This window comes from Curcuma longa, unplaced genomic scaffold (genome assembly GCF_044706935.1).
Source record: "Curcuma longa cultivar G26 ecotype Majalengka, Jawa Barat unplaced genomic scaffold, ITB_CL_G26_1.1 contig_20602, whole genome shotgun sequence".
Classification (NCBI taxonomy): Eukaryota; Viridiplantae; Streptophyta; class Magnoliopsida; order Zingiberales; family Zingiberaceae; genus Curcuma; species Curcuma longa.
Genome location: NW_027431424.1, coordinates 52,996 through 65,027, shown reverse-complemented (window position 1 = coordinate 65,027; position 12,032 = coordinate 52,996). Strand labels below are relative to the sequence as shown.

Below are 12,032 nucleotides of genomic sequence, written 5' to 3'. Positions count from 1 at the left end.
ACTCAAAATATAATTTTTTCTAGTGCTTATACACTGATTAATTTTTTTTAGATAAGTCATAGAAATCTTGTATTGAAATAATAGAATAGATAGAAAAAATTATATATATATATATATAAATTAGACTCTCTATTTTAAAAATCCAATACCCAAAAAAGCCTCCATTTGAATTATTTCACTTTGGATAAAAGAGCCAACGGGGGAGTTTCCCAATACTGACAAAAAAACAACACATAAAGCTGTCTCCCTCAAAAGAATCCGCCCCTTTACTTCACGTGGTCTGTTCCTTGTTCACGACTTCGTCTCTCGCTCACTCACTGCCGCATTGGATACTTTCCTTTCCGCTGCCCAGTTCACTCTAACCAGCTTCTGCGATCTCCACTCTTCTTTATCATCGGTAGAAAGAAAGAACAACTAGATCTTTTCCCAGATCAATGCGCGCTTCCCATTCTTCGTCTCTCATTGCTGTTTATTCCTTGTAACAAACATTTTCCCCCTTGAATAAGCCCGCTGTTTGGCTTTCCCATTTGATTTTAACAGGTCAGGTTGTGATCGTTGCGCGCTCGGGAAGATTCTGCTTTAGATTTTCTGTTGATTTCATTTGTGCGAACTGGTGAACGAACGATCTTGGTGCCGCCTAGAGGAAGGATCTACATTTACTTTTCTCCATCTGTTCTTGACCTGCGATGGGGTTCATCTCGAGGAGCATTATCCCAGCGTGTGGAAACATGTGCGTTTGTTGCCCGGCGTTGAACCCTAGCTCTCAGCGCCCTGTGAAACGGTACAAGAAATTGCTAGCTGAAGTCTTCCCCAAAAATCTCGTAAGCGTTCATTTGAAAAGTTTGCTATTCTCATGATCTCATTGGTTTGTTTCGGTGTAATAGACTGAGATTCATTTCTCTATGTGCATGTCGTGTGATTCTTGAAATGTTAAATATTCCGAGTTCATTTCCATGTTTGTAAACCTAAATCCGTTTGCTGTTTCAGTTTATGCTGCATAGATGACGTACAACCATTAAGGTGTCTACCTTTTTATATAATAGTTATTTTCATATGATGGACGGCAATCACAACAAAGAAAAAGCTATTTACACTTGTAAGGGCTTTCATATAATTGAAAATTAGATTAATTGGAATGATATGAGAAAAATATATTTAGTGAATCTCAACATATCTAGGAGAATGCAATTATGCAAGCGTATCCCATTGAGTCAAGGTTGTCATGAATGAGATAGTAAGGAATGGCGAGAGAACATAGGAATGGTCTGTAGGTTCATTAGATTACAATTTAGAATCTACCAGAAATTTGGGTTGCCTAGGCCAATTTGAATCATAGTGTCATAATATGCTAAGGTTTGTATCATAACCTTTACGTACATTCATCTATCTAGGAACTCTGGTGAACATTCTACATGATATGAGATGAGGTACTGCACTTCATTGATTTTGAATTTTGACAGATGAGACAATTTCTCCAGATGCTTTAACTTTTTATTTGCATTCATGTTCTTAATAATTTTCACAAGAATATATGGCTAGATACTTTACATTTGCAGGATGGTCTTCCTAATGAAAGGAAAATCATGAAGTTATGTGAATATGCTGCTAAGAATCCACTTCGGATCCCAAAGGTTGGTACAGTTGGTACAAAATCAAGTTTCTGATTCCTAACAGTCTGAAGAATTTGAATATTTAGTGAATCTGACCTTTCCTTGATAGATTGCAAAGTATCTTGAACAAAGAGGTCACAAGGAATTGCGAAATGGGCATATCAACTTTGTAAAGATTATTACTGAAGTCTATAGCAAATTGCTTTACATATGTAAAGAACAAATGTAAGTTGTGACAACATTTGCCTGCTCAATCTAAGTTATAATGTTTTTGTTTCTCAAAAAAGCTTATTATCTCTTTTATAGTAGCTTCAATAATGATTCAAGCCATTGTGCTCTTTTCTATCTTGTTGACCACAAACTTTGCTTCCAAATAAATCTTTTTCTTTGAAGTTGTATGAATTTCTTTGTAAAATTGTAAATTAATAATCTGATATTTATTCATAAGAAAACTTGGGTAAGTTAAGTATGTCTGCTTTTTTCTGTTCATACACCTTTTGTTAGTAGTTGCCATTATTTTTTGAAAATTTAATTTAACTTATTTATTTTTTACATCACTACACACAATGGATGTGAGATAGTTGAAACATTAGAGAAAAAGATAGGTCTTACTTTAGTAATGATCCGGCATTTGTATTTAGGAATCATATCAGTTTAATATTTATCATGGGGGTTTTTATACAGGTCTACAAAATAGCAATCCCCTTTTTGAGCCATCTTAATATTTTTGATGTTCTATTGGTATACTTTGGCACCTTGTATGGTACATGCTTCTGAATTGATTAATGTGCAGCATTGTGTATTCCTTATGATGCGACTTTTGTGGCAGTGCATATTTTGCTGTCAGCCTGTTGAATGTTATTGTTGAGCTTCTGGATAGCAAGAAGCAAGATGACATAAAGGTTGTTGGATGCCAAACATTAACAAGATTCATTTATAGTCAGGTAAGGGTACAAGGCAATTTTGTAATTATTGGTTTCAATGCACCTTTCTTTAATTACTCGGTAGTTCAAATTTTGTTGCAATGTTTTGCTCATTTTGACTTCACTTGATTTGATACTTTCCTTCGATAACTTAGTCATTAGTATTTTTGTGACAGAAATTGTCTGTTATCATGTTCTAGCTGCTTGAAACTTTGGTGATAGTATAAATATGACTGATGTGTACAAAGTCATAAATTTTAATAAACCTTTTCCTATAACATTTTTGCAAAACGTTCTAACCTAGAGATAGCTTCCATGTTCTTGTTGTAATTTGATTGGGTAACTACTTATTATAAAGCTTTAATTGTTAGGAAATGATCCAATTATCTATTATGATTTTGACATCTTTCTCTTCCTTACTGGTTAAGCTGGACTGAGCATGAATTTGGAAGCATATTGCAGGAGAGGACAAACTCATGCATGATCTGTAGAGCTAGTGGATAAGACTCACTATGGGAATTTGCTCTCTAAATGCAGCTGTAGTATGAAGTAGCCTATCAGATGTCATGAAGTATTAAATATGTTTTCTGAACAAAAGTTTTAATCTGATTTTAATGATTTTAAAAGCATGGAGTGGTTTTATATATTTATGCTATGATTAAATAGCTGGCTGATGGTTCTTTGTCAATCTTGTGTCTATCCCTCATGCTTAATTAGGTCTGTGTTCAAAGTCTCATGGGTTTTGTTGTTATTGTGGCTGTTTGCTTTTACATTTTCAACACTATTGTCTTTGCCATGCAATAAAGTCTTTTTCCTCACTAAATGTAATTTATTTTGAATTTGATTCATATTTTAAGTTCCTCATCTATTCTTTGTACAATATTATTTCCTCTTATTTCACGAATAGGATCTTGTTTTATTTATTTTCATACAATCTATGGCTACTGTCTTGACAGGCAGATAATACATACATATGGAACATTGAAAGCTTGGTCCTGAAAGTCTGTGTGCTTGCACGTGAGGGTAGGGGAGAACAGAAAAAGCTTTTACGGGCTGCAAGTCTACAATGCTTATCTGCTATGGTCCCTGTTCCCTTTTGTTTAGATAATATTACATTTGTCCTTATTGCTTTTTAGTAAATTTTGATCGTCAGAATGATCATTATAATTTGAATTGCAGATTTGGTTCATGAATATGCATTCATATATCTTTGTTTGTTTTGATGAGGTGAGTGATTTTGAACTCTTTGTTTTGTTTTCTTTTAAGAATTCTTATAGTGTATTTTGAAGCTTCTGAAAATATGATGTTTGATGATTTAATACTATGTCAAAGTTGATTGCTTGTTGTGGCATTTGCATTTGTTTGAATTTATCTCTGTAGGATAACTTAAAGTGCATTGTACCTTGTGGCATATGGCTAAACCTGCAATGCTTTTGGGATATGATTTTTAAGTATATGACATTCTGATATTTCATTTGCAAAAACTTTAAAAGCAATGTGTACTATTTATGCTAAAATTTAAAAGCTTAATTCCTAAATTCCTTTACGAAAAAGATTTTTATTGTATAATATTATTTGTAGCTTTTGTTCCCTTTGATACTTTGATATTCTCTTTTATTCTTTCTATATCAATTTCGTTACATTTAAAAGTATGAATATTGTAAACTTGGTTGTTCCAAAGAAATGGACTCTGTCATAATCTGGCTGTTTCTATGCTTTGACAAGCAACTAAATGCTATTTATTTAATCAGAACAGTCAATTGATAGTGACAAAAAGAACTTGGTTTAGTATTTGATTTAATCGCATCAAAATATTAGTTGTGTAAATCTGTTGTCATTGTATTTTATCATTTGGTTCTTTCATTGTTGTGTCTTTATGGTCTGTGTGACAAGTCTTCATTGCCTTTCGGCATCAGATGAGGGTTCTTAGTTAATGCTTGAGAAGCACTTGGATATTCTAATCAAATGAATCATGCTTTTTAATGTACAATATCATTTGCTAATTCATTTCTCACAAGCTGTATAATTTATATAATTTTTGTGTGTGTATGTATATCCTGCCAATATAAATCATCTATGGAATTCGATCACCCTTAGGAAAATTGGTTATTGCTTTGATAGAATTGATACTTGCTCAATGCATCAATTAATATCATGAACATCTAATCTTCCATTTCAGATCATATTTGCTATCTTGGAAAATTATCGAACTGAGGAGCAAAATGATGGTGAGAGATGCGAGTCGCATCATAATTGGGTTGATGAAGTAGTTAGGGGCGAAGCAAGAAGTGTTGTGACAATCATGGGTAGTGTTAGTCCTTGCAATACTGTTGTAAGGCGGCGGCTAGAATCCAAAGATTCTACTTTGCTAACAAGGTAATAGTGGTTGGCAATAGAAAATATCATGTTAGCCACATTATATGTTGCAAATTATGTAGCTATCCATGCCATTATCTGTTTATTAGGAATTTCTCTAAAAATGTTGATTGATTTTGAAGGCTAGTCAACACAAATGTGGTTACACTTCTGTTGTTATTATCTATTGAGACACACCAGAATGACAAATAGTATCACATATATTATAATACTTTGTCTATGAGAGACAATGAATTGATTAATTGCTATGTTAGAGTTGACCTTATCACTTTTTGATCACACATTAAGATGGTGGTCTTGATAATTGTTCAAAACTATTCTTTCTGACAATTACAAGATGGTCAAGTGATGAATTTGTTGATTGTCACTTCTAACACAATCTTGCTATAAAAACTTAAAATTGACATGATCTCAACCAACAGAAACTAGTAGAGAAAAAAGATCATTGATTGAATATTTACTGTTATCTATATTCCATTGCTTGGTGGACCACAAATATGCTTAGCATTTTTACGCTTGTTGATAACAAAGACTTGGCAAGCTGATTTTTCAATAAATGATTTAATTGTATTCTTGTAGAACAGAATGGATTTATGTTTATTTTGTGGTTTATCTTGCTAAATTGGTTTTCTCTCATTTATATAGAGAAGAGAAAGAATCTCCTGAAGTATGGTTAGGGATTTGCATAGAGAAGCTTGCTGAACTTGCCAATGAAAGCATAACTACACGTCGTGTACTAGAGCCAATGTTTGCTTACTTTGATCAAGGAAGACATTGGGCTTCTCGTAATGGGTTTGCTTTAATGGTCTTATGTGACATAGCTCATTTAGGGAAAAACTCAGGTAATGCTTCCATGCCATTCTTTTTCTTACTACTACTATTGTTGTTACTACTATTTTTATTTAATTGTTGCCATAAATTTATTGTATGTAATTTCATTGAGAACTAGAAGCAGGATTTTCAATACTAGATAAAATTCGTAATTAAAAGGGCATATAAAGAGTTAGCTTCAATTGTTTTTTTCTGATGTAGAAGTAACAGCTCTTTCTATGCAAATCCATCTTTATCAACAATATAAAGAATTAGCTTTAATTAATTTGTCTATTCTAATAATATGCTATTAAATTATATCAATTGATTCTAAGTAAATCCATCTCCTATAAACGCCCTTAGGACAACAGTTAGCTTAGTTGGTTAAGGACTTGGAAGTTGTTGTGGGAGGTCTTGGGTTTGGAAACTACTTTCACCTAAATGTGAGTGCTCGAGTAGTCTCATATCCATTTTTTAAATAAAAACCCATCTTTATAAACAATATAAGTTTATTATTTTTCTATTTCTTGGTTGATTAATGTAGGGTGCATATGAACTTCTATTAACTTTTGATTTTACTAAAAAATTCCTTAACACTAACAATTGAGAAATTAATATTGGCCTCTTATGTTATATTTTGAGTTTGCTCTCTTCATAACGCAAGGAAGACTTACCTCGATGGCAATGACAATTCCACTGACTCATGTCTACGAGGGATTATGTTGTAGAGATGCCAAACAATGCTTGCAACGCATCCACACGCTATAGTGATATAGCATAAGAGCAACACATACATATATAATATCGAAACAAGGGTACCTAGTTAGAATAGTAGTAACAATAATCCAATTAAATATTTAGTTTAAATGTAGAAATACAAAACAAAGTGCCATAAACATAAAAAAGAAATGCAAGAAAGCAACATTAGTTGGTGAAGTTCGGACCATGGTTTAAAATTTTGAGTCGTATCGGAGTTTCGGTCTATGACCAGAACGATATAGTTTCGGTACCGTATTATGCCATGTCGATATGATTTCGTTATTTTTTAAATATAAAATATATTATTAAAAATAAAAAAATTAACTTAAATATTTAAAAAATAAAAAAATATGAAAATATATATAAATAAATAAATTTTATTATATATTTTTAGGATTAATATAAATAATATGTATATATATATATATATATTAAATCCTATTTAGATTATCTCAACTATAGCAATTATTCATCTAAGTTTTAATTAAAAATTAAAACTCGCACGCAACCCAACAACTCGCACGATCCCTTGCAGTAGCACCGGGGCCGTTGGGGTTACGCGAGCCCTCCGGCACAGTCGCGGGGGTTGTGCGACCTTCCGACATTGTTGTCAGGTGCTGGTCCTACGTTGGAATGGTAAAAACCGTGAGTATCGGGCGGAACATCTCGATATTTTAATCCATGGCCCAGACACCTAGATTACCCAAAAAATGAACAAAGCTAAATTTTCTAAATCTTGATTTGGAGATTATTTTAGCTTGTTAGTGATTTCTTTAGTTTTGTTAGTCTCCTCACAAGCAACACTCCATATAAACCTCTTTAAAAAGAAAATTACGATGAAAGAAGACATTTTTAATGTCAAGCTGATGTGAAAGATAATTGCTAGGTAGAAAAAAAGATGAGTTAAGTTAATTTGGTCACTGTAAGGAATATTTCAAGGAAGTCTACGTTGATCTTAGCCACTAGATCATCTACAGTACCATTATGGGAGCAATTAAGTGTCAAAACCCACTTTCCCAGGATGGAGAGGAATCTACTCCCAAGTGCCATTGGAATGATAGTATCTGTCTTTTCCATCACAGCTTGAAGCTAACTATGATCCTTGAGAACATCTAAGACATTTATAGGAATTGTTTGTGAAGATAAAGAGGGCAAAAGGTAGAATATTGGGTGACAACGATGCATTTTATAAAAAATGAAAAAGTAAATGTGAAGTAGAATATTTTAGAGTACCTTAGCAAGAAAGCAATTTGTAATTACAAATCAGATGTAAGATTTGTGATAGTGGTAGGTGATTAGAGGGGCAGAGGGTCTTTAGAGCATATTTATGTCTTGGTCTTTGATTGTACACCTTAAAAGGAGGAAAGTTTGATATGGGCACCTCAGTAGCATAGGGTGTTAGAGTACCCTAGTAGTAGAATGCATGGAAGGTGACAATTTAGTACACACATAAGAATAACCTTTTGCACTAACTCAGACAGAGCATAGAGCTAAAGAATAGGGTTGATGACCAATCTAAATGGGGAGAGTAAAAATAGCCCCTTTAGGAGACGAGAATATCCAAGAAAAAATATACTTGCTAGACTGGGATTCTTTATGTCGTCTAGAGACAAATATCTGGTGTGGAAGAGAATATATAACATCCTTGGAAAGAATTGTGAAAGGGCCATGAAGAGCGAAGGAAGATCGATTTCCTAGAAAGAAAACACTAAGAATTGCATCAACATAGAAAGAAAAGAAGAGATGCATATGTCATTTTTTTCTTTTAGCAATATCATTACTGAGAACTTAACAGACAATACCGAACTTATTTTTAAACTCAACCTAAAAAGGGGAAAAAAATAGAGAAATGCATGATACTCTTTTATTGGGAAACACCTTACGATTTGAGTCATTTGATAATAACCATTGATAAAAATTACAAAGCACTTGACATGATCCTATACATGAAAATGAATCAAAGCAAAAGGTAAAGATGCATGCTTATGGATACTCCTAGATAACAAGGACTTACAATCTTACCTAATAGACATTACTCTGCTTGAGAGATGAACGACTAGAAAAATTGAAAACCATTTTTAATAATTGTTGAAGAATAAGGTTATTGAGACATTGTGTATCTAAAGAGGTGGTGGCCAAGGTTTGAAATTTCGTGCCGTCTCGCGCGAGACGCACGAAAAATCTCGTTCCGCCGCGGCACCGGCACCGGCACAGCGCCGGCACATGAATTCCGGCCGGGCGGCGCCTCCGGCGGCGTCGCCGGCCCCGGGCGGAACCTCCGGCTGCGTCGCGCAGCCTCAGCAACGCTCCTGAGGCGTCGCGAGGCCTCGGCGACGCCGCCGGAGGCGCCGCCCAGGGCCGGCGACGCCACCGGAGGCGCCGCCCGGGGCCGGCGACGCCGCCGGAGGCGCCGCCCGGAGCCGGCGATGCCGCCGGGGCCCCGCGACACTCCGCGCAGCGGCGTCCGCGCGCGTGCACCGATCGCGCGATCGCGATGTTTTTTTTTTTTTACTTAGGTATTAATTAGATTTTAATAATCAACTCCTAGCTATAGTTCAAAGTTATAATTCGGGATAATTTAAATAGGCCCTATTAAAACCTATAAAATTATCAAAAAAAATTTATTTTTTATTTTTAAATATTTAGATTAATTTTTTTATTTTAATTAATATATTTTATATTTTAAAAATACCGAAACTATACCGGCACGGTACGATACGGTACCGAAACTGTATCGTTCCGGTCCAGGACCGAAACTCCGGCACGGCTCGATATTTTAAACCTTGGTGGTGGCATAACCAGAAGAGTCGAAGATAGTCAAGGCATATATAGCTGCTACAGTCCACGAGACTCATGCCCTATGTCAATCACCTTGCTTGTCCGTAAGTCCCATATGAAATATAAGTGAAATGAAATATTACATAACAATTTAATAGTTCAAGTTTACTAATCAATAATAAGATTAATAGAAACTGTTGAAATTAACTTGTTCTAAAAGAAAACATGTACAAGGCTTATATAATCAACATAACCCTAAGAACATAAGAGGAAAAGACCTATCTACCCCTGCTTATCACAACATTCCCCCTCAAGTTGAATATATATATCAGACATGTTCAACTTGCTAAGAACAGAATTAAACATAGCTTGGGGTATAGCCTTCGTAAAGATATCAGCAAGTTGGTCCTCAGATTTGACATAAGACAAACATAGCTCTCCGGAATCAAGTCTCTCCCGAATAAAGTGGTGATCAATCTCGATGTGTTTAGTCCGGTCATGTTGTACTGGATTATTTGCAATATTGATTGCAGCCTTGTTGTCATAATATAGCCTGAGAAGTAATTCTGCTTTTAATCGCATGTCTTCCAACAAAAAACACAACCACAACATTTCTGCAAGACCATGTGTCATGGCTCGATATTCTGCTTCAGCACTGGACCGTACACAAATAAGTTTCTTACTTCTCCAAGTTACCAGGTTTCCTCCCAAAAAAGTGCAATAGCCAGAAGTGGACCTTCTATCATCTCAAAAACCAGCTCAATCTGCATCAGAATAACATTCCACTTTTAGATTACCACCTCCTTTGAACAGTAAGCTTTTTCCGGGACATGACTTCAAGTACCTTAAAATCCTGTCAACAGCCTTCATATGGACAGTTTTAGGAGCATGCATGTATTGGCTCACCACACTAACAACATAGGTGATGTCAGGCCTAGTCATAGACAAATATAGTAATTTTCCAACCAACTTTTGATACGTTTCTTTTTCCAGACTTGCAAGATCTTCCCCATTAGAACTAGTAAGATCATGATTTACTTCTATAGGAGTAGATGTTGGTCGACAACCCAACTTCCCTGTCTCCTTGAATAAATCCAACACATACTTTCTCTGATACATAAATTTCTTCTTGAGACCGAGCAACTTCAATACCAAGGAAGTACCTCAATAGTTCAAGATCTTTAATTTCAAATTCTGATGTTAACTTGGACTTAAGAGCCTGGATTTCAGCTTCGTCATCACCTGTAACTATCATGTCATCAACATAAACCAAGAGAATAGTAGTTCTGCTCTCTTTCTTTTTAACAAAAAGTATATGATCAGCATTTCCTTGTTTAAAGCCAAATAATATCATGACTTTGCAAAACCTATCAAACCATGCTCCGGGAGATTGTTTAAGCCCATACAAAGCTTTTCTTAGCCTGCAAATTTTTCCTTTTGTTTCGATTCCATGAGGTGGTAACATGTAAACTTCTTCATGAAGGTCACCATTCAAAAAGACATTTTTAACATCTAGCTGAAATAGAGGCCAATCATATTGAACAGCAAGAGAAAGAATTACTCTGACCGAATTTAGTTTTGCAACTGGAGCAAAAGTCTCCAAGTAATCCACCCCATATGTTTGAGTGAATCCCTTGGCAATAAGTCTGGCTTTATATCTGACCACTTCACCCTCTGAATTATACTTGATAGCATAGACTCATTTAGAACCAACCAAGTTCTTCCCCTTTGGAGGATCAACTAATTCCCAAGTACCATTCCTGAGCCTCTATCTCTTCATTCATTGCTTCCAGCCACTTAGCATCCTTTACAGCTTCATAATAAGAAGAAGGTATAACATGGTTTGATAACTGTGAAACAAAGGCATGATATGAAGAAGACAAACGAGAGTAAGAAACGTGATTGGAGATAGGATGTTGAGTACATGACCTAACCCCCTTCCTAACAGCAACAGGAAGGTTTAGCTCATTCATATTTAATGACTGCTCCAAGGAATCAGGAGTCAGAGCATCTGATTCGGCTAGCCGGTCAGTAGTAGGTCCTGCTTCTCACAACAGAAACTTAGAGATATAGAATATGTAAGACATATGTAACAAGGGTGAAATAGAAACATTCACAACGCCTTTAATGTATGTGTGTTGATTAGTTATAATGATATTGGTCGGATATGCTAATACCATGAGAGTAGAGAAAGAGAATATGCTATTAGAAATGTGCTCAGTGGTTGTTAATCTAGAATCTATTGGATGATCTAATGGCATGAGATAAGCAAATAATAAAGGTACCTCAATGAGCTAATAAGGCAACTAATTGAAATAAGGAACTCATTGCTTTTTGAAACTGAAGGAACTGTGAATGCTCTTCTATAGGAACGTAATAGTAGAGCCAGACTAAGTTGATGATGCTTGTGCATGAGAAAAGAATGACCGAGTGTATATCCACGAAAAGAGTAGCACAATTGTTTAACATGCCCAAATTTTCCACACTGAGAACGTTTAGGCCTTCCTTATCCTCAAGTATGACTGCCACAACCTCGCTACTTTACTTTTCGACTGCCATATGATCCTTTAGAGAGCAACTCAACTAACAAAGCACAGTGCTTTACTGTAGGATCAGAGGATGGTGAAATAGTGCTCATAGCGTTGGCATGTACATATTGGACAAAGGTGGAATGGAGGAGCCTCCTGAGATATGAGTTTTTACTGGCTCCATTTTAGTACTCTTCACCTATTTTTGGGTGGTTATCCATGTTAGCACCCATATTTTACTTTCCAAA

At 35.3% G+C, this 12,032-nt stretch overlaps 1 protein-coding gene across 1 annotated transcript in view; it reads left to right on the top strand.

Moving 5' to 3' along the window:
• The first annotated feature begins 686 nt into the window (after positions 1-686).
• Positions 687-12,032, top strand: part of LOC141817459 (protein SEMI-ROLLED LEAF 2) — a 35,973-nt gene continuing 24,627 nt past the window's right edge. Inside the window, exons 1-8 of the mRNA XM_074705098.1 lie at positions 687-821; positions 1,557-1,631; positions 1,720-1,835; positions 2,440-2,554; positions 3,490-3,615; positions 3,713-3,760; positions 4,713-4,909; positions 5,555-5,751. Coding sequence (XP_074561199.1) covers positions 687-821; positions 1,557-1,631; positions 1,720-1,835; positions 2,440-2,554; positions 3,490-3,615; positions 3,713-3,760; positions 4,713-4,909; positions 5,555-5,751 — 1,009 coding nt within the window. The remainder of the gene's footprint in view (positions 822-1,556; positions 1,632-1,719; positions 1,836-2,439; positions 2,555-3,489; positions 3,616-3,712; positions 3,761-4,712; positions 4,910-5,554; positions 5,752-12,032) is intronic.